At 37.2% G+C, this 22,548-nt stretch overlaps 2 protein-coding genes across 3 annotated transcripts; both read left to right on the top strand.

Annotated features, from left to right (window-relative positions):
- Positions 1-2,492: 2,492 nt before the first annotated feature.
- On the top strand, positions 2,493-12,886 carry LOC307155495 (uncharacterized protein). 2 transcript variants are annotated; one of them, XM_079866175.1, is made up of 5 exons: positions 2,493-2,857; positions 6,384-6,447; positions 9,335-10,989; positions 11,408-11,471; positions 11,689-12,886. In XM_079866175.1, exons 2-5 carry the CDS (start codon positions 6,389-6,391, stop codon positions 12,431-12,433), a joined length of 2,523 nt encoding a protein of 840 aa, XP_079722301.1. In that variant the 5' UTR covers positions 2,493-2,857; positions 6,384-6,388; the 3' UTR covers positions 12,434-12,886. The 2 variants fall into 2 exon arrangements, with proteins under 2 accessions (XP_079722301.1, XP_079722302.1); XM_079866176.1 differs by lacking the exon at positions 6,384-6,447 and having other exon boundaries at positions 2,564-2,857.
- A 4,366-nt stretch (positions 12,887-17,252) lies between these two features.
- On the top strand, positions 17,253-22,091 carry LOC307155336 (C-type mannose receptor 2-like). Its single transcript, XM_079865940.1, has 5 exons — positions 17,253-17,378; positions 17,556-17,594; positions 17,683-18,045; positions 20,504-20,863; positions 21,028-22,091. The coding sequence occupies exons 2-5, from the start codon at positions 17,558-17,560 to the stop codon at positions 21,387-21,389; spliced, it is 1,122 nt and encodes a 373-aa protein (XP_079722066.1). The 5' UTR covers positions 17,253-17,378; positions 17,556-17,557; the 3' UTR covers positions 21,390-22,091.
- The last annotated feature ends 457 nt before the right edge of the window (positions 22,092-22,548 follow it).

Below are 22,548 nucleotides of genomic sequence, written 5' to 3' on the forward strand. Positions count from 1 at the left end.
TTTCTAATGTACAAACTGTATAATCTATCCCCCTACACTAACCCTACCACTAAACCTACCAATCACAGAAAACTTTGGGCATTTTTTGAATTTCAAAAAACACCATTTAGTATGTTTTAGTATGAGGACATAGATGTCGTCATAAACCATGTTTACGTTGTAATACTCATGTCATTATACACATTTGTGTCCTCATAAACCATATACAAGAACATGCACACACTAACAGCAGGCCCTGACAGGAGGAGGACAGAGTAAAGGTACACAGGACCTACAATTTCCACACGGGTCCAGTGGACCCGAACATCCTGTGTTTAATATAAATGTGGGGGGGGGGTGTACAGTGTGTTTTCATTAAAAATGTGTTCTGATATATATTCCTCACAGAAAATGAGCCAAGGCCAATGAGTCTCAGTTTGAAAAAATATTTAATTGTATCATTTTTCTTTTGATAAAAAATGAAAACGGGTCCAACAGACCCGAACACCATACAAGGGTTAAACTAGATTAGGAAATAATAATATTAAAAACTATTTTTAAATAAAAACAATTACAAAAACAAGAGTAAATAAGTATGTTCTTAATAAGTTCTTAATAAGTATGATGATATTTTGCTTACTGGTTGAGGTCCCATTGTTATTTCTCTATATTTTTATTTTCTCTTTCCTTTTCATTTGATGTCAATGTATTCAATGCAGTGCTGTTTCTTTTCTTGCAATAATAATAATAAATAAATAAATCCCCAGAGACATAATAAATACATAGACGGTCATTATCATGGATATTAATCCCCAAATCCTTCTGCCATATTGTTTTATTACATGTATCTGCAGTCACACTAAGCATTGATCTGTAACACATAAAGCAGTCTGAGCTTCACATGGCAACTGAAGATGGGCATAAACAGGGTTATCACTTGCATTACATTTGTCCTTGACACAGTGTCTAATCTGCAGATACTTTTAAAAGTTTCCTTGGCCCCCAATATTATATTTTTCACCAATTCAGAGTAACATATGACATAAACATAAACATAAACCATACTTTTTAACATATGACATAAAAGTCCATTCTCATCCAGATCCCCGATTACAGTTTCCCCTTTAATCTGCCATTGTTTCTAAAACACCCTGCTTTACCTGTACAGATTTCAGGGTTATTCCACAATGATGCATATGACTGTCTATAATGTGATGCACACTTTATGAATTTAGCTCCAAACATGTCTTGAATGTATTGTCACTGAATTTGACTGGATTTTAGCTCCAGAGGATTGTGAAATAATGCTAATGTGACCCAGAACCCAGAACCTAAAAATATGACCAAACCCCAAATTCGACAGGGTGGATTGGGGCTTTTTGGCCGTCAAATGTCGGGTTTAGTCATATTTTTAGCCTTTTCAGCATCTAAGGATATAGCCGTGATCGGGGTGTTTTCTGAAGAGTTTGGCCACATCAGATGAATTATCTTCTCATATTATCAGCTGCTGATAAACATGATTCTGTGGTGAAGTAAATGCTACAGAAAAAAAACAAAAAACAAATGTAATTTCTACATGAAAAAGTTCAGACAAGAATTCAAAACATCTAAGTAAATCCTATATTTGTACTTAATTGCTTGTAGAAATTAAAACATAAATATTTGTTTTTAGGTTTGGTAACTTGCCATTTTTTGAGTCCACATTAATAAGACAACTGGCCTAAAATTAGCCGGACCCAGTATATCCGTGTAAAAATGTGTATCTTTAACTGCATATTGCCTTATGAAGAACCATTTTGATCAAGGTGTAACATGCATAAAGTTTCAGATTTTCTTTTCTATTTTAAAAACCTCTGTAAAAATATTTGAAGACATGCAATTCATCACGGCCAAGATACTGTAATATCGCTGATGTCAATAATAACATTACAGTTAAATATAATCTAAGGAGCTTCAGCTGTTTCTAACATTTTCTTTTTCTCCTCATCTCAGCTTTGTTTCTCTGTATTTGCAGACATTTTATAAATTACATATTTTATTCACTCTGAAATCATATTGTCATGTTCAGTTGATTCTGCTCTGTTATTGTCTCTGTTATCAGCCTGTTCTGGGCGAGAGAGAGAGAGAGAGAGAGGGGGTAAATTACAGATTATTTAAAATATAATACTATCTTTCTTGCTGGTAATGAAATTAATAAAGAAAACGAACAAAAGTGTTCATTCGGAATATTTCATATTTATTTTAATCTGAATGATGTGATGATATTGGGGGGGTTATATTAGCTGGATTTGATTTTTGAGGGGGTCATGACCCCCGTAACCCCCTTGCAAATTACGCGCATGCTCCCAGCACAACGCTGGTTGCAGACGTAAACACCTTCAAATTTTAAATGCACAAACAATTTCAACACATAAAAACAAACATACACAAAAAAAGATAGAAGATAGAAAAGTTTTTTAGCACACAGCCACAACACGCACTCACCCTCACCACGCTCCGTTCACTCCCAGCATGCACTCCGCGAGAGAGACAGAGAGAGAGAGAGAGAGAGAGAGAGAGAGAGAGAGAGGAAGAGGAAGAGAAATAATGGAGGAGCACTGAAAATGTGCTGCTGTTTTTCTAACGTCATTTTAGCTCACTTGAAATGCTATAGGTCGTGTTTATCTTTTATTTGTGTTACGGAAATGCTTTAAAACTAAACTGGATAGATTGTTTCTGTGCGTGTTAAATGTAATTTAGTCTTTATCATGTCACTGTAAAGCACAGAGTTTCTCTGTGTCGACCCGTGGAGTTCGAGCTGGTGTCTCGAGCTTCTCCAGTTTCATCATGGAAGTTTATTAGGACGCAAAACACACAAGAGCTTCCATCAGGACTGAAGGTTGGTCTAGCGGTGAGAATGTGTGTGTTTGTGTGTGTGTGCTAATGTACAGTCTGCTCCAAAATGGAGTGTAAGTGTAACTAAGTGTAAGTGACACGCAAACAGGGGGCGTGGTCAACATTTCAGGAGTGAAGGGGAAGAAGTTCAAGAGTAATAGCAATATTTGTTTTACCTTTATGTGCAATTTATGTTTAAAACAATAAAAAAGAAAGAAAGAAATGTAGGATCTTATCATGGATTTTATACAATGTAAAAAAGGACCACTCTTTCACTTCTCACCTGTGAAGTGCTGCTTATGAACATGCGGCTTTGGGTTAAAGCTGCGGTTTCCTTGTTTAATCTATTGACATTACAGTAAAAAAATAAAATAAAAATACATAAGCCCATTAATGCAAGACAACCTTCTAAATGAAGACCTCAGAACCTGAATGCATAGTCACGATTGTTTCAGTTTTTGGCCTTTTGAGTGAATTGTATAATGTTAAAATGGCAGGGTTAATGCTTTCTTCATGGAATACTGGGATTACAGTATTATCCTAAACTACATAACATTTGATGTTAATATAGCAGCCTGCTGTGAGTCAGCCATTTTATTTATAAAATGAAAATGTGCAGTACTTCTATTAGTATTTAGGCTCAAAATTGTACAAGTAAACCGTTGTTGTAACATGTAAGTCACACAACGCTGCCTGAACCACACAGATGTAGTGGCTGTACATGCATAAACATCTGAATTCAACATTAACAATCTTTATTACAATGTGATAACACATCTGTGAAAATAAAAGGTGTTACAAATATACACAGAAAAAAGTGCACGTTAATATTTTTAACTGCCTCCAAAGCTTGCTCATTATACATCAATACAAAAGGTATAAACCATTATGAGCAGCGGGATTAAATGAACGAGAACAAATTACATTATGAAATAGCTTCATTTATAACTAAGCAAATACTGTATTTAATTCATAATAGCTTTGAAAACATGATAGTGTGTGTTACTGTTAGACCCAACTGAGTTCCAGCCCTGAAGTGCATTTCTATAGTTAAAGGAAATCAGTTTTCAGTTTAAGAAAGTCATGGGTTTGTTTCCTGATGTGTGTTTCTGTTTGTTTATTTATAAAGCACAATTAAAGAAGCAGAGCGTTGACCAATGTGCTGTACAATCATATTTATTATAGAAATGATAAAAATAGCAGCATAACAGAAAATTGTATGCATGTCTGGACTGAGTTGTCGCTGCATTTACACTGTTCTGACCAGCAGGGGTCGCCAGCCTGTGCCGTTTTAAGGGCTTCAAAGCAGTGAATCATTTTTCAAAGCAACTGGTTCAATTGATTCAAAGTTTCGAAAAACTTAATTTCTCCCATCACTAGACGTGTGTTGGATTGTTTCAAAGCCTCAACACAATACGGCACATTTGCTTCAACTGTTTCAGTGTTCCACAAAGCCTCGCCAGAGGTGGTCTTATATTAGGGAGATGAGAGGGTCTGAATGTCTTACCATTAGAGAAAGCGTAACAGCTAACTAGGATCATGTGACACACCTCAGCCTATCGTGTAAGGGCAGTGACGTCAGTGCACACAGTTCATAGTCTTATGACAGTCAGTTACAGCTTATGTTAATCAGTTTCTTGTGGATTATTGGCTTGTTGTTCTTGTGAATAAATGTTCTATAATTGCTGTTATGTCGCTAGTAAAGGTATAGGACTGCAATGTTTGTGAAATGTGCTTTACTGCGGAAAAAAAACTTGAATATCTCTATTAGCAACAAAGTAAAACTGCAAGGCGAAAAAAGAAAAACTACAATTAAGATTACACTAAAATCTTATTTGTAATTTAATACACTTTTTTTTTTTACCATCGTTCATTAAAAAACTGATCTTTTTTGTTTTATGTCATCGCCAGTGGAGTAGAAGAGGCTTGGTCAAACTAAACTGTATTAGTTGGTTAAATCACGCAGGCTGTAACGGACAGATCTTTATCGGCAGGAAATCCAAACATTCGCCTATCATCCATAAACCTCAAATATGGCTTATCACTTGAAACATGCAAGTAGTAACTTTACAAGTCCGCTCACAGCAGAAAACATTATCAATAAGTTATTCAAATGTTTATACAGTCTCCTCCTGTTTCTTCATGACAGTATTATATATGTAAGGGATAATGTAGAGCGAGGCGGTTGTTATAGCGAATACAACCCCGACAGGCTGATCAGGTCGCGTCGGGGTCAACCGCCTCACTCTACATTATCCCGCTTATTACATGGCTACCTCCCAAATAAATCAATAATTTGACACAAAATATTGTTTTAAAAAGGAGTTTATTGATTTTAAAATGATTGTATTGCTTCCGCTAAAGAAAATTGTCTATTCCGTCTCTACGGTTAGAATCCTGCGTCCATAGCAACGCTCTGTTTTTCATGGCAACGGTGTGTTATCCTTAGCAGCGGTCTGTTATCAAGAAATAACAGACCGCATTCTACATTAGAATTCAACCAAGCCATGTAATAAAAGCTATTAAAGGCTCATTATTATGATTTATTGCTTATTAATATAAACGCGCGATTAGTTGACTAATCGCTTAATGTCCCCCTGTAGTCAATAACTATATCCCTTAAAGGAATAGTTCACTTTAAAATGAAAATTCTGCCATCATATACTCACCCTCATGTTGTTTCAAACCTGTATGAATTTCTTTCTTCTGCTGCACACAAAGGAAGATATTTAGAAGAATATCAATAACCAGACAGTTTCTGGGTCCCATTGACTTCCATAGTAGGAAAAAAATATACTATGGAAGTCAATGGGACCCAGAAACTGTATGGTTACTGACATTCTTCTAAATATCTTCCTTTGTGTTGACAACATGAGGGTGAGTATATGATGACAGAATTTTCATTTTAAAGTGAACTATTCCTTTAAAACTCATCTATGATCACCAAAATCACATATTTTGTGAAACACCAGCGATTTCAAACTGTGTTGTTGAGACTGTCTTTGGTTCACTGCAGTTTACTCAGCAATGATGTTGACTTATGAATTTGTACATGGTTTGTCTTAAAGCATATTAAAAACACCACCTATAAACAATATTAAAAGCTGGATTTTCACCACAGGGGGACTTTAAATTAACGACTACTAGTCGGCTAGAAAAATCTTTAGTCGAGTGCAACTCTAGTTATGACACAGAATGGTGTTGAGGTATTTCACAGCAGGGGCTCATCATGCTATCCAGCCAAACTGAACCCTTTAGCTGTTCAAATAATAAAAATTGCTCAAAACACAAAAGAACAATTCAGAATAGAAAATAATGGCAAACAAATTACTTCACTACAGAGTTTTTCAGTTTTGAAGTTGTTGTAGACCTGGCAGACAAGACTGATACTAATCTCTAATGCCAGGGCTGTAAATGTTTATAAACACAGTCTCACAAAACTCAAAATTCTAATATTTTGCAAATAGTTGTATTATGTGATAAACAGGTATATACAAACAGCTAATGTGTTCACTTGTGTTTTCTCACAGCAACAATGTCATCATTAATGCACCCCCACCGGCGAAACAGCATGGATGAACCTCTCACTATGACGTAAGAATGTTCTTATTCATTTACTCACTTAAATAAAAATGTGATTTTTCACTATATTGGTGTTGTGAGTCAGTCTTTGATGGCAGGAGAAAACCACAAGAGAAATAGTCTCAGGTTATGTAACCCGGTTCCTCGAGAGGGGAACGAGATGCTGCGTCATGGTGTTGACGCTGTGGGAATGCTTCTGTGTGAGCCGGTGTCTGAAGCCTGCCCAACAAGGCTATGTAAAAGCACAGACAATTGTTGAGCAATTGTTGAGCACAGACTGGGCTTTGGGACAACCCAATCCATGTCCAAACAGTAGAACCTGATAAATGTGTGCAGAGAGGACCAGCCCTCCACTGTACATACATACATGTTTCGGTGCAAAATAACTCTGACATCACCTGGAGCAAAGTCTAAGCAGGAGGCTACTCACAGGACCTGAGTGAAACCAATGCTAAAGTCACTTTGAGAGTCAGCATTTTTTTCTGAGACCGAGGGCTCACATAGAAGCTTCTAGGACCAATGATAGGTCACAGGAGGGAACTCACAACCGGCAGATAGGCCTCAACCGTCTGCCACCATGCAAGAACCGAGACACCATGGGGTGCCTCCCAACAGAAGCTCTGTTTAGGGTATGTTGGTAGTAGAAATAGCGGCCACATTAACCTTTAAGGTAGCAGGAGCCAGCCCTACTGAGAGACACTCTTAAAGGAACTCCAGCACTGGACCAACAGGTCTATCAAAGAGGTAGGAATGACAAAAATGTATGTCATTAAGACAACGATATAAAAAGTTGCATTCAGAAGATTTCTCTGGATTGGGATCCCCCAGGGGAGGCCATCCAGGAGGGACAATACATCCCCAGCCGGCCAGAATGAGGAGGACTCATTCCTGGCAAACCCTCGCCAGATTTCCAGAATATGGATTGGCTGTGCCTGTCTGAAAAAGGGGCGTGAACATAGTCCACCCTGGTGATTGATGTAAGAAACTGCCGTAGTGTTGTCTGTGAGGACCAACACATGATAGCACCTCAGCTGTGAGGGGAAGTGTTTCAGAGAGAGCTAGAAACACTGCCCTCATCCTCACCTTGGAATCACAAGCTAGTCAACCACCAAGAACTGCACATGACCCCATTAGAGATGCGATCATTGTGAGAGATTTGTGACCGCAACATGCTCCTTGTGCCAAGTCCCTGTTGAGGAAACCTGGCTTCTTCCAGAGCTGAAGTACATGTATCCCACGATGCATATCCCTTATGACCCTGGAAGGACGATTCAGAGGATGAAAACCTGCTCTTGATCCAGAGCTGAAACAGTCTCATGTGCAGTAGGGTCAATGGTATAACGTTGGCCGCTGCTGACATGAGACCTAAAAGTCTCTGAACACTTCCCATAAATCCTGATGTACTCGTTACATCATAAGAAGACTGGCGTCTACGCTAACATTAGTCTCTCTGTTTATCCCGAGGTTTACCACAGTCTGCCGGATCCAGGCTGTATCCAGATCTGATGAAGGACCTGCGCCTGGACGCGATGACAGCGCAGTCTTGAAATGTCAACTAGTCTCTCCCCTGTGAAGGCCTCCCTCCCCTCCCTTTACCTATCTACAGATAAAGCGTTGTCGGGATAATTCCGGTTCACGTGGCTATGTGGAAGCGATACAAATTCTGTATTATACATTTTAAGGCCAGACAAGTAGTTTGTTGAGGGTTGGTTTGTAGGGTAAGACTACACGCCTGCGCACATATATTCAAACACGCATCCCTATAGACTGAACTCGTAATACGCATATGCACGCCATCAATGTTCTCACAGGTTCACGTTTTTAATGTTTGCGCAGAGAGAATAGAGTTTTCTGTTAAAATGGTGTCGTGTTAGCGGCCCCTAAGTTAATAACTAATGATCGTTGCGACGGAAGTGAATCAATCAAAACTAACTTTAGCTGGACAATAACTTTATTCTAGAACTGCTATAAAGCCAAAACAATCTCTGTTACTTTAATTTCCTATTATCACTGTAAAGCCGCTTTGGAACAATCTACATTGTTGAAAGCGCTATATAAATGAAGATGACTTGACTGAATTTTTAAAAGCTCCTGGCCTAGCTCGATGTCTCTCACAGTGGTTAGCATCGAATCTGCATGTGCAGGAGACATATGTGCCTGCATCTTGGTCAAGTCCCACACTACGCCTATAAAAGTGGTTCTCTGTTTGGGAGAAAACACTCTATTCTTGAGGTTTAACCTGAGCCCCAGATGCTTACTAACCTGACTGGGCAATGAGCACAATCAGCCGCTCAAGGACATGCTCCTCTTCCATACACATTACATATTTGTGCTAATGGTCCACGGTAATGAAGCGGGGGCACAGATTCACACATTTCCTACTTATTTCCTGACATTTTTTACAGACTTCTGTAATTAGAAAGATTCCTTTCTAATGATTTCACACACACAACACACACGCTCAACAAACATGCAGGTTCTGAAGACAAGGAAGCTGATGACATGCATTTCAGGCATCTATTTATGGTCTCTGTAATGTGCCAAACTACATCACCACGTCCATGTGTTTGGCTAATTAAATTGGTGTGTTTAGACACATGCTTCAGACACTGGTTCATGCAGAAGTGTTCCCATGGAGTCGACGCAATAGCGCAGCATCAAAGTTCCTCTTTGAAGGGCAACTCAACCGCCTCGTCACAGAGAAATAAACAAGAATTATATCTTTGCTTAAAATAATAATTCAAACAAATGTATTTGTTCAGGACTAAAACACCACTGCCAGTCATAAACTATCACAATCCTGTCACTGCAGATCATCAGTCCCTTCACAGGCAATGTAAATAAATAACATATTGGGACTATCACATTTTGATGCCATGTTATTTCTCTCTATTTTCAGATCACGTCATGATGCCACACTGATGAACCCAGGTCCTCCAGCGTTTTATCAACTAAAAACTGAAAGAAAATGTATTCATGGGACTAATAGAAAGGTCAGACGATGGACATATGGAAAAAAAGACAGAAACAAGCAGAACAAAGTCATACTGATGGTGGGAGAAACCGGCGCTGGGAAAACCACCATGATCAACACCATGATCAACTATTTACTGGGAGTGAAGTTTGAGGATGAAGAGTGGTATGAAATTACAGATGAAGATGATGAAGATATAGATGAAACACAATCCCAGACACGCGAGATCACTGTTTATGAGGTGTTTGTTGAAGAAAACCCAACATCTCTGACCATCATTGACACTCCAGGATACGGACACACTGAGGGATTCGAGAAAGATGAAGAGATTGCTGAGTATCTGACCAGATTATTTTCAGATGAGGATGGGATTCATTATATTGATGCAGTGTGTTTTGTGATGAAGGCACTGAATAATCGAATCTCTGACAGAGAGCTTTACATATTTCACTCAGTTCTATCTCTGTTTGGTAGAGATATAGAGAACAACATAGTGTTTATACTCACGCATTCAGATGGACGACCTCCAACAGATGCTCTAAAACTCATTAAAAAAGCAGAAATACCCTGCAGAAGAGATGTGAAACAACTACCTGTTCACTTCTTATTCAATAACCAGCAGAAAGAAAAAAGAGACAAACAATATGAGGAAATACTCAGATCATCATGGGAAATGGGAGAGCAAAGCATGAACGACCTCCTCAAACTCCTGGAAGAAAAGAACAGAAAAAGTGTTGAGATGACATTAGATGTTCTGAAAGAGCGAAGACGACTTGAAGCCTGTGTCTCGAATCTGAGACAGCGAATCTCTGAGGAGGAGTCAAAAATGAAAGAGCTGACTGAGATTCAGGAAGCTGTCAAAGAGAACAGAGACAAGATTGAGAAATGTGAAAAATTTCAGTTTACAGTCACAACAGCTGTCAAAGAAAAAGTCTCCACTGTAAATGAATGGTGGTGGAACAGCTACGTAACCTGCTGCTCCGACTGTGAGGAAAACTGTCATGAGAACTGCTGGATTGCAAAAGATCCCTCATGGTGTGAAGTCATGAAAAACAGCCACTGCCCTGTGTGTACTGGGAAGTGTCATCACAGTGTACATGTCAGAGAAAATAAAAAATATGTGATAGAAACAAAGACAGACACTATGAGATTTATTGAGCTTAAAAAGGAGTATGAACGCACTGGTAAAAAGCCTAAAACCAGATTTGATAAAAAAATATTTGGAAATATTACAAAAGAACATAAAAGATACATGCAAGAGTTTGAGAATAAGAGAAAAATAGAAGAAAAACAGAAGAGCGATCTGGAGAAGATTCAAAATGAAACATCCAGACTGCTGCATGAAGCTTATATGACCATCATGAGTCTGTCTAAGATCGCATTAAAAGCAGACAGCGCTTTCACTCTTCTACATCTGGATTTCCTGATTCCCAGACTGAAGGAGGAGGGAAAAGATGAATGGATGAAGAACCTGGAGGATCTGAGGAAAGCTGGAGAAGAGCAGAAAAACAAGGGGGCTGTACATTATGTGATGAATTTCACTGGGCAAAAATTGAAGAAATTTGACAATCGTGTAACTGGTAAAAATGAATAAATGATAATTCAATAACAAAATTACCATTATGACTGAATATATTATATTTCTAATTTTAACTTTCAAAAATCAATTTGGTGTAACATAAAGAATCCAGAATCCTAAGAATGCATTACAATGAAACTGACAAATTAATATAATTTATATGGGCAACTATATATTGTTTACATATGCGGAAATTACACTGACAGACAACAGCAGCACTCACCTGAAATAATAGCAGCATCAGTATAAATGTTTTCATATCGATTTACTTTCTTGATCCGCTTGAACATAACTGGGTACAAAGCATATTGTTATTTGAAACAATGTTAATTCTATGGGTTTTTTATATACTGTATAGTTACATTTTGGAATGATCTGATTCAAAGAGATAATGTATTCACTTGTGTTTTTTATTGCAGCAGTAATGGCATCGTCCACTCATCACCACCAGCGCAAGAGCTTGGATGAACCTCCTGAAATGATGTGAGAAAACATTGCATTAATTCAGAAGATTGCCATAATTGGGTGTTCAAAATACAATATTAAAATATATACTGAAATGATTTAATATATGTAGAATAAAGAACTATAAATTATCAACAAAGTCTTCTATATATCAATTAATATGATTACCATTAATTAAAAATGTGTATTCCAAATTGTACTATAAATATAAAGTCTTGATATTTCTTTTCTCTAGAGCTGGAGTTATTCATCTCAAAGATGAATTTATCGAACTCTATGAGAGAGATTATCCTCAACTCCAGCAGTGCACAGAGAGACTGCAGAGTATTTCTGAGACATTTGAGAAGGGTTACAGACGTGCTACTCAAGGATCCAGAGATGCAGGATGGTGTGGAATAGCTGGAGGTGCTGCCATGGTTGTAGGATTACTGGCTCTGTTTGATTTAGGGACTTCTTTTCCTGCTGTCGCTATTGCTGTCATAGGAGCTTTGAATCTCATAGGCACTGGAATTACAAGCATAACATGCAGCTCTGAGAAAAAGCTGCAGATGACACAATTAACACAAGACGTTGAAACTGAACTGAATGAATTTCAGGATAGAATCACCCCTATGGCTGAAAAGATGACAGACATTCAGAAGCGTACTGAGAAAATACTGAAAGAGCAAGATGCCATACGGATAGAAGACATTGCTGAATTGACTAGGCAGATGTCTGAAACTATACATTTGATTGCATTAGTAACAGCAGATGTTGGCAGGTTTAGTCTTGTGCTTGACATGTTCTCAGTTTGTAAAAATAGCAGTGTGCTCAATGACATGAACAAACTTGCAGAAACAGCTGTACATGAACAAATAGATGAAAGTGAGATGACATCAAAGGCTGGGAAACTCATTGTTGAAATGAGGAAATTAATGAATCAGCTACTGAACATCCTTGATAAACTTGAGAAAACAAAAGACAAAATAGTCATTTATTAGGACACAAGTTACAACCTGACAAAACAAAACAATATGAACAGCTGAGACACAAGATGTTACCCGATCCAGCTGACAGAGGACAACAGCCTGGCTCGTGACGAACATTTAGATGGGGTGTCATTTAGAGAGGTTTTTTTTTTCACTAAAGAAAATGTATATAACTGACATGCAGAGAGTTTATGTTCAGGTTGCTTTGTCTATGCATAGCTGATCAAAGTTATTTTGTGAATGGACTATAGCATGTACTATACTTTGTATTTGTACTATATGTATTATATGTACTATATATGTACTATATTAGTTTGTGCCCCGCTCACCCCTACTTTGTAATGTAGTAACTTGAGTAGTTTTTCAGCAAATTACTTCCCATACACAAAAGAAATATATTTGAAATGTATTTTTGGAATATATGCAAATATTCGAAATTGGCCCAATAAATATATTTTAGTTATATATATATATATATATATATATCTTTGCAAATTGTTTCATTTGAAATGTATTTTGAAATTTAAAAATTTAACATTTTCACAAACAAACAACACATTTTCAATTTATTTTTTAAATTCTTTTTTTTTTTTTTTTTTAATCTTAGTTCAGCTATTTTTTACCGCTGTCCCCAGTTGTCCCTTGGTGGCCTGTGAAGGATAGACACTTTGTTTAGGTTTAGCTATTAGATGTGATCAGTGTTTCAGCATAACAATACATCTAATAATAATAATAATAATAATAAACTTTATTTTATATAGCGCCTTTAAAAGTAGCATCTCAAAGCGCTTTACATAAAAATATGAAATTAAAAGGTACATATACCTTTTAAAAGGTACACATAACAGTGCAAACAGTAAAAAACTGACCAAACAAAAAATATAAAATCAATAAAAAAAACAAGCATAATAATGACATGAATCACACAAACGCTACCCTAAAAAAGTAAGTTTTAAGGGATGATTTAAAAACACTAAGGGATTCTGCATTCCTAATCTCAGAGGGCAGGGAATTCCACAATTTAGGAGCCAAAGAAGAAAAAGCCCGATCACCCATAGTTTTTAGCCGTGTTGTTTGGACAGTTAGAAGACCAGCTTCAGAGGAGCGTAGAGCACATGTAGGAGAGTAGGGGGTTAGAAGCTCACACAAATATTGAGGGGCCAGATTATTCAAGGCCTTATAAGTGAGCATGAGAATTTTTAAATCGATACGAAAACTAACAGGAAGCCAGTGCAATTTTTCCAGGACAGGTGTGATGTGCTCCCTTGCACTGGTCCTTGTAAGAATTCTAGCAGCTGAATTTTGTACCAACTGTAATTTACTTAGGGTAGCTCTAGATACTCCAGCCAGCAAAGCATTACAGTAATCAATACGTGAGAAAACAAAAGTGTTGATTAATTTTTCAGCTACAGAGAAAGTCAACATGGGACGCAATTTGGCAATGTTTCTGAGATGAAAAAATGATGTTTTGACTGTGTTACGAACTTGATGGTCAAATGTTAAATTGGCATCAAATATCACCCCCAGATTTTTTAGGTTAGTTTTGAATTGCAGAGCAGAGCCATCCACACTTAAGGTTATGGACTCTGCTTTACGCAACTGATGAGGTGAACCAATAAGCATCACTTCAGTCTTGTCACTGTTTAGACAGAGAAAATTTTCAGACATCCATTTCTTAATCTCAGTAAAACATTGAGAAAGGAAAGACACAGGCATATTGACATCAGGTTTTGAATGTATATATATCTGAGTGTCATCGGCATAAAAGTGAAAGTTAAGACCAAGTGTTCTTAAAAGTTGACCAAATGGAAAAATGTAAATACTAAAAAGTAAAGGGCCCAAAACTGATCCCTGGGGAACACCAGAGTGCACCACACCGACCTCAGACTTGCAGTCACCCATCACAACAAACTGCTGGCGATCAGAGAGGTAGGACTTAAACCACTTTAATGCAGAATCAGAAACTCCAAAGATAGTCTCTAAGCGGGTGATTAAAATGGAGTGATCTATAGTGTCAAAAGCGGCACTAAGATCAAGAAGAATCAGTATAGATAAGCGGCCAGAATCAGAAGCCATTAACAAGTCATTTGTGACTCTAACTAGTGCAGTTTCCGTGCTGTGGAGTTTACGGAATCCAGACTGAAGTGGCTCAAAAAGATCATTAGATGAAAGATGAGAAAGCAGTTGAGAAGCCACAATAATTGCACTTAGTGTTAGGTACGTGCCACCTAATATGGCCTAATAGTCCTAGGAAAGCAACTATCTGTCATTTTGCATTGCAGTCATTTAAATGTAAGTACAGTATTTATTATAGCTGTGTGTCATAATAATGTTGTGTTTAGGGGAAAAGGTAGAGGAATTACATTTTCGACCCTTCTTTAGCAAGCTAAACATTTTATGACCATTTTGTCATATATTTTACATTACATGTTATAAATGTAAAAATATTTCACACTTAACATCATATATGTTTGTTATATTTCAGAATATATTTCAAAATGATAAATATAAGTGAACAACAATGCAAATATATTTCAATATACTTGGAATATATGCCACATATTTTTGACACTTTAAAATATATTTCAATATATTTTTTTTTTCTGTATGGGTTATTTACTCTTACTTGAGTTATGCTATTTTTCAGTACTTCTACTTGTACTCAGGTAAATTATTTATTAAGTAGCAATACTTTTTACCTATAAGTTTGCATTCTTGTGTTAACATTTCTCACAAGTTTCCCTTTTCTCTTGATTTAGGATGATTCTGGAGAAAAATGTGCATGCTGAGTATAGTGACTCCCTTGAAAACCAAAAACAACAAATATTAACTGGCGTAATTTATTTCCTCTTCTGCAACTAGGCCGTGGTTTGTCCCTCTGGATGAGGTGTTGTTAGAGAGTCATTCCACCTCTGCTTTCAAAGATGAAATGAAATATGAGAAATATTCTAAGTAAATGTATTGTTGTTAACTAGATTAAATTAACATTAGATAGTTATGTCACCTGGCCATGGTCTTGTCTGAGCTGAAGATACATTACCTGATGGTGCTAGCGGTGAAGCATCTCAAAACTTTCTTAAAAATCTCCTCCACCTCCATCTTTGTATTTGAAAGTCTGTCAGAGATGTCTCTGCTGTGTCCTGATGGCATCTGTCACAGTTGCTATAGGCGACAGGAGCAGTGGGCGGGAACAGCTGGTGATGTAAACAGGAAATCCTCCGTATGTTAGATCGTCTCGTTTAATAACGGCTGTGTCCGAAAACTGATAAATGCAATGGAGGAGGACGCATTACAAGGCCGGAAGCCATCGAGGCACGTCCGGATCCATTGTTAGTCCCACTTCCCGTCTCCTGAGATGCCTTCATTTGTTGTATTTGATATCCCATAAGTCTGTGCTTTCCATTCTGTGACAGTTGAGCTGGAATAATAAAGATGGAAATATGACTAGAACAATAAAACACTGTTTCTCCTGTTTCACGTCAGAGATGTAAATATTGTCTAGCCTGAAAGTCTAAATGTGGACATAAACAAATGAGTGACGAGGATGTGTTTACATGCAAATGTGTTCATGTTTCATAAACACAAAAAAAAAAAAAAAAAAAAAGTGAATGGCAGGAGTATGAAATTAAACAAAATAAGAATTTTCACAAAGAGACAGATTTTACTTATTTATGTTTTAATGTCCGCATTCCAGCCAATCACAATCAAGTATTTAGACGGAGGAAATAAAGACACGTTTATTCTGAAACAGCAGCAGCAGAAGATGATGATATTATTACAGTGAGATAATGAGAGTCCAACAACCTTTACTAACATTAGACATGGACTTCCAGCATATTTCACTTAGAAATTATTAAATACAAAATGAATAGTAGTTATTACGATTAATGTGGTTTGGACTTGGTAAAATGTGCCTGAAAAAAAAAAAAAATATGATCAGAAGATCAACATGCCTAATAATTCTGCACGCACTGTATGACATTGATTAGTTTTATGTACATTTGCTCACCTGTCTAATAAAGTACATGTAAGAGCGGCGTCTCTGTCAAGTCGAAGTTAGTCGCGGACGCTAGCTCTCACCATGTTGAAAACACCACGCTGATATTGATCCTGGTTTTAGTTCTCCTTTTGTCCCAAAGTCTGCTTGCCATGGTCCATAATGTTTGAACGAAACAACAACAGCGTGAGCTAAACGTAGCGCTGTTGTCCACGTCTGTCGCCATGGTTACTATGGCAGATCAAGCAGAAATCAGGGATAACGTGGATATTACTTCATTGACAGGCGACAAGTGAACATGGATGAGCCATTATTTAAAACTGGAATTTCTCTGAAATTAAAAATCTTTGGGAACTTTTGGGATATGGTAAGTACACAACTGCAGGAAATATATCACACTGTGCAAGAGATTTTTAGATATTTTATTATAAAAATATTACGTATTGTAGCTTTAATATTGTCCTTTTCTATCCCTCAACCCCCCCCACCCCCCACCCACCTCCACTAATGAACTCAACCCTCATCAGTCAGATCATTAATGGATTGTTCAGTTCACACACAAACAGAGAAAAAGTGACCAAAAGCAGAGTAACACAAACATACATATAGAGTTGAACAGGGATGTAACACGAGTTATACAGTCCAGAAATAACATTAGAGAAACTGTTCAGTTATTAATGTTCAAATGTAAATTATGAATGTTCATATGTATATAATTTTCTGATAAGGTCCATATTAACATAGACTGATACAGACTGACAGGCGTCAAGATGCAAATAAGGGGGAAGAGTTGGAAAAAACACACAAATACAGAGGAATTATAATATGAAAATTAGTTTTAGAGAAATACACAAATGAAGTGATGTGCTGAATGAGGGATGAGAGCAGATATAATAATCACGTAGTGTAAATCTGCAGACAGAAACATCAGACTCAGGACAGAAACACACGACCCCTAAAGTAAGAACATGTTCATTCTTCAAACACAATTACACTTTCAGGTGTTAATATATTGTCTGAATGATTATGTACAGTGGATTCATGCTGCTGTTAAGATACTCACTGAAATTGTCATATTTTACTCGCAAACGAATCAGGGAATGTTTGTTGTCTGAGTTTTTCACTGTTTTTCCTCAGAAATGGAGCAAACTCTATATTTGATTCTTCTTCTCATTGGTGAGTGTGTTTGTTGTATTATTTATGGTTTATAGTTTCATCAGGTTTGAGTTATGAAAAGCATTAAATCAAACGCTCTCTTTCACAGCTCTCTGCTCCGTATCTGAATGTGTTCAGCGTCAGTATCACTTTATAAACGTGAAGAAGAACTGGACTGAAGCTCAGAGATTCTGCAGAGAGAATTACACAGATCTGGCCACCGTTGACAACATGAACGACATGAACGAGCTGAAGAAGAGTGTGAATGATGGAGGTGTTCGGGATATCCAGATTGGGCTGAAGAAGACGAGTGTTGATAAATGGCAGTGGTCTTCAGGTGAACCTGCGCTCTATCTGAACTGGGGATTTGGACAACCTGATAGTGGAGATGAGTGTGCTTTCATGAGAGATGGAGAATGGCATGATTGGTCGTGTAGTAACAGCCTGACTTTCATCTGCAGTTCATCTAACAGTAAGTGCAGCTCCATACAATCACAATAAACATTAATTTATAAAAAAAGATGCAGAATATACTGTACAAAATTAATGTTGAACTAAATGCTGCTACTTTTTAATGTGCTCATAAATATAGAGGAGACTGTGGATATGTGTCACAGTTTCAACTTCTGGACAGAAAATAAACCGATAATGAACATGTTGATCTTCTGTTGTTGATAACTCTGGGAATCTAACATTAGAGAACAGATTTTTTTTTTTTCATCAACAGTATATACTGTAAATTATAAATTCAAAATAAATTGTAATGAATTAATGAATACATATGTAAGAACTGATTTTCCTGCTAAAACAAAACTCACCCTGCAACAACGTCATAAAATGCACCCTGGACAGCAGATAACAAAGACAGAGCACAGAACCTTGTCCTGCCCAAACTTATCTCCTTGTCCCTTTGTTTGACTTCAACTCATCCCCCCTCTCCCTCCTCAAGGAATGTCTATTTAACACATATGGTGTATCTTATGAATATGTTGTTTTTCCTTTTCATGTTTGGTATCATTTTAAGGGTCTCAGTGCGATTGGTAAAATGGTCTTAATTTCAGTGCAGTCATTGGTTTAATGAAAAAGATTGAGAACTTAGGAGAATCATGTATCTCTCTGGCTGATATCTCTTTACGATATCTCAAGAAACCAGGTGCTACCCCCCTGGGGTACATGGATTGGCCCAACCAACTCTAAACAACATTTGTATAACCCCTGTTGTTCTGGTGTGGTATTTAAGGTGAGGGGACAGAGCAATCATTGGGAATCTTTTACCAGGATCATTCCCCCACAGTAATGTTTCAGTATTTTCCCGTTGGAAGGTCCTGACACATTACTGTGTGTCTTTGTCAGGAAAACATTACTTACTTTTAGAGTCATCTTTGAGTAAATGATGTCATGTATTTTTGAATTGGCTTTTAATAATTTACTTCTGTAATTGGCATGATACATTTTTACCTGACAAATAAATGTTAACCTTGATTTATTCTGCATTCTTCTGAAATCATTATTTCCAGTAGATTAATGTGTAGTCTGGTGTTTCCGCAAATCTCTGTCTAGGATAGATCAAACTGAAGGCACTATGAATGGAGCATGGGGCACATCTTAGGAAGACCTTCTGATTTCTTGATCTCCTGACTTAGCATGTTGTACGCTGCAAATATTATAAAAAATTACACCTATGGGTCTGTAGTGCGCGACTGCATAGGGTAAAATACTTGCACTGCACCCTCTGACTATTTCAGGACTGGCTAGTTTGTGATCGTGAGCGCGCAGTTGCGACGTGACGTCTCAAAGCGACACTAGGTCCGTAATGAACGAATATTGAAAGTATGGGATAATCAGAATTATCAAAGATCTAAATTAATTCATAATCAATATTTATGAGTATTTTCTAATCAGAAATACGATCTAAATTTGATTATCATTTGAAATTGGAGTCAGATTAAGCATAGAGCTAAAGTAATACTAAAACTAAGTTCCAATAAATTAAGTGAACTTCACTGGAGCGCTGAAAAGACATACACGCTTTAAACCTTCGCCAGGCCGTTGGATTCCGTCGTTGGGCCAATGGGTGGTCCTTACACATATAATGTCAACATATAATAGACATACAATAACTTTACACATCTTGAATGATATATATGAACAAAACTCTTGTATCGAGAACAAATTTCAGTATGATATACGAACAGAGCTAAACATGATATAATAAACTTGTTTTGATGATTGAAATAACTGTAAATTAATTTGGAACAATAATCATTTGAATAGCCTAAATTATAAGTCTACAATCCAACATTTTTATTATTTTACTGACACATTTCTAAGGACTAGTTAACAAACATTAATATGCAGTTTACCATCTTCATCTGTTTGATGTGTCTCTCATTCAGCTCTGTGTGTCTGAATCCAGTATTTCACAGAAATGTGTAAGGACACATAATGGAGAAATATAAAGTTGCAATAAAATTGTCATGAAAATTCTCTAAATGGTACTTAATACTATTTATAAAAATACCAACAAAGTTGCTTGATGCAAGTAAATGGTGGTCTAAATACTCTATGGTTTCTATGATGTTTATATGGCAGAATATGTGATCATGTAACATAGGCTATAGGTCTATTTATAAAATATAAAATAAAAATATAAAAATAGTGAATGGACTTAAACTTTCAGAAACCTGTAGAGTAGTGTCTGGGTTCAAACATTCCGACACGCAAAGTGAAGCTTTCGAGACTGGACAGAAAGGGAGGATTCATTTTTCATTGATCACGAGTTTCTCTGAAAGCAATACGCGCTCCGGCACGGAGATTCATGAGATATTGTGTAACATCACTAGTTTCTGATGACCACTGGTCCTCTTTACTTCCAAACCGGCATACGACCAATGAAAAAACTGATCTATTTCCATTTGTTTTTCTTAAAGTGAACACAGGACTCGTCTTTGTCAATCAGATGAAGAACTGGAGAGACGCTCAGAGTTACTGCAGACAGAATCACATTGATCTGGTCAGTGTGAGGAACCAGAATGAGAATCAACAGATTCAGAAGTTCATCAATGATAGTCACATATCTAATGATGTCTGGATCGGCCTGTTCAGAGACTCATGGCAGTGGTCAGATCAGAGTAACTCCTCATTCAGATACTGGGAGTCTGGTCAACCTAATAATGCTGGAGGTGTTGAAAACTGTACAATGATCTATTTTAGTGCTATCTATTCGAACGCTCAGGGTCAATGGTATGACGACTCTTGCAACAAACAATATCCTTTTGTGTGTCATGAAGGTGAGCAGATCCTCACAAACACACACAATCCATCCATCACCTCCAGATATCTTAAAGTTCATGCTACATGTCTGACATGACAGATTCCTCCACAGTGTTTGTTCTGCATGTTGTTTTTGATCAGTCTCTCTCTAGTTTTTGCTTGTGGTTTGTTTTGTGTCCAGATAAACTGATTCTGATCAACGAGACTCTGACGTGGCCTGAAGCTCTGAGATACTGCAGACAGAATTATACGGATCTGGTCTCGGTTCATTCAGTCGAGATGCAGCTTCGTGTGATGAATGTGGTTAAACGTGCGTCTACTGAGGCGGTGTGGTTGGGTTTACACAACTACTGCCAAATGAACATGTGGCTCTGGTTGAGCGGAGAGATCGTGTGCTATCAGAACTGGGCTCCAGGGAACGGAACGACACCGGAAAACTGCAGCCTTACGAAGAGAAAAGGAGCAGTTCAGTCTGGAGGAGATCAGCGCTGGATCAGCCTTCCTGAGACTCACAAACTCAACTTCATCTGCAGCAGATCTTAGGAGTGAGAAGACGTCAATGTTTGTGTGTTTACTTACATTCACTGTTTTCATTCTTTATTTTTCATATTCATTTTCATATGTTTAATTTTCTTTTAGTAATTTCTGAGTGAATCTTCAAATTATATTTTAATAGTCTGTATTCCTAGAGTTTCCTGGAATAAATTAGTGGTGTGAATCTTTGAGTCGACAGCGAATCGATTTGATTCATGATTCATAGGTTTTCTATGACTTCTACATGTCTAATAATTGGAACCTTTATTTGTTCATAAAACTTCATTTATTATCTTCTTATTTGTAAAACAAACCAGTCACTGATAGTCTGAAACTCCATTTATTAGCCCAATTTCAACTGTCTGTCTGACTTTGGTTACATGTTTGATGTTACAACCCATATTGCCCATAATCTGTGGGGGGTTGTTATTGTTTTATTAATTTATGATTTAATGTGTCATTTGCCAACTTCCTTTTTACACACTCCGGTGTAGTAGTCCAGTAGGTGGCGGTATATATCGTAAAGATACGATCTGCCATTAATCAGAAGAAGAAGAAGAAGAATGTGTTTTGCAATTATTGTTTTCCTGTAGAATATTGGTTGTAACTTGTAGGTCTATGTTCATGTCTTCATTTTGAGTTTTCACGCCACGCCACATTTTTGTTTCATGTTAGATCTTGTTTGTAATAAACTGCACTTGGGTTCTCTATAAGCTTGCCTCCAGTGGATCAATTACACTGCACTTATATTACACTGCTCACTTATGATACTCACTTATATAACACTGATCACGTACATTACATTGCTCACGTATTACACTACTCATATTACACTGGCATTTTTCGTGGACTGGTTGACTTACAGTAGAATAGCGTCGCTAGATGAGGTGTTTGAGGAGCCCTTGAAAACTGCCAGAGTCTTTAGGATTGCCTGCAGAGGTGAAATGAGATTTTTTTTAGCAATTCAAATCCCACCAATTACTGCAAAAAGTTCAAATTACATATGATGACGAAATCATATTACAGTGCTAGCCCTCCCGGAAACCAGAGAGATTGCATTGCAGTGCAGTTCAAAAAAAAAAAAAAAAATCTTTGAATTATATGGGAACACTGGACGATTCTCTGCCGGAGTGAAATCGCCCCAAAAGGAGCGGTACACCCCAGACTT

This window comes from Squalius cephalus (assembly GCF_949319135.1).
Source record: "Squalius cephalus genome assembly, chromosome: 3".
Classification (NCBI taxonomy): domain Eukaryota; kingdom Metazoa; phylum Chordata; class Actinopteri; order Cypriniformes; family Leuciscidae; genus Squalius; species Squalius cephalus.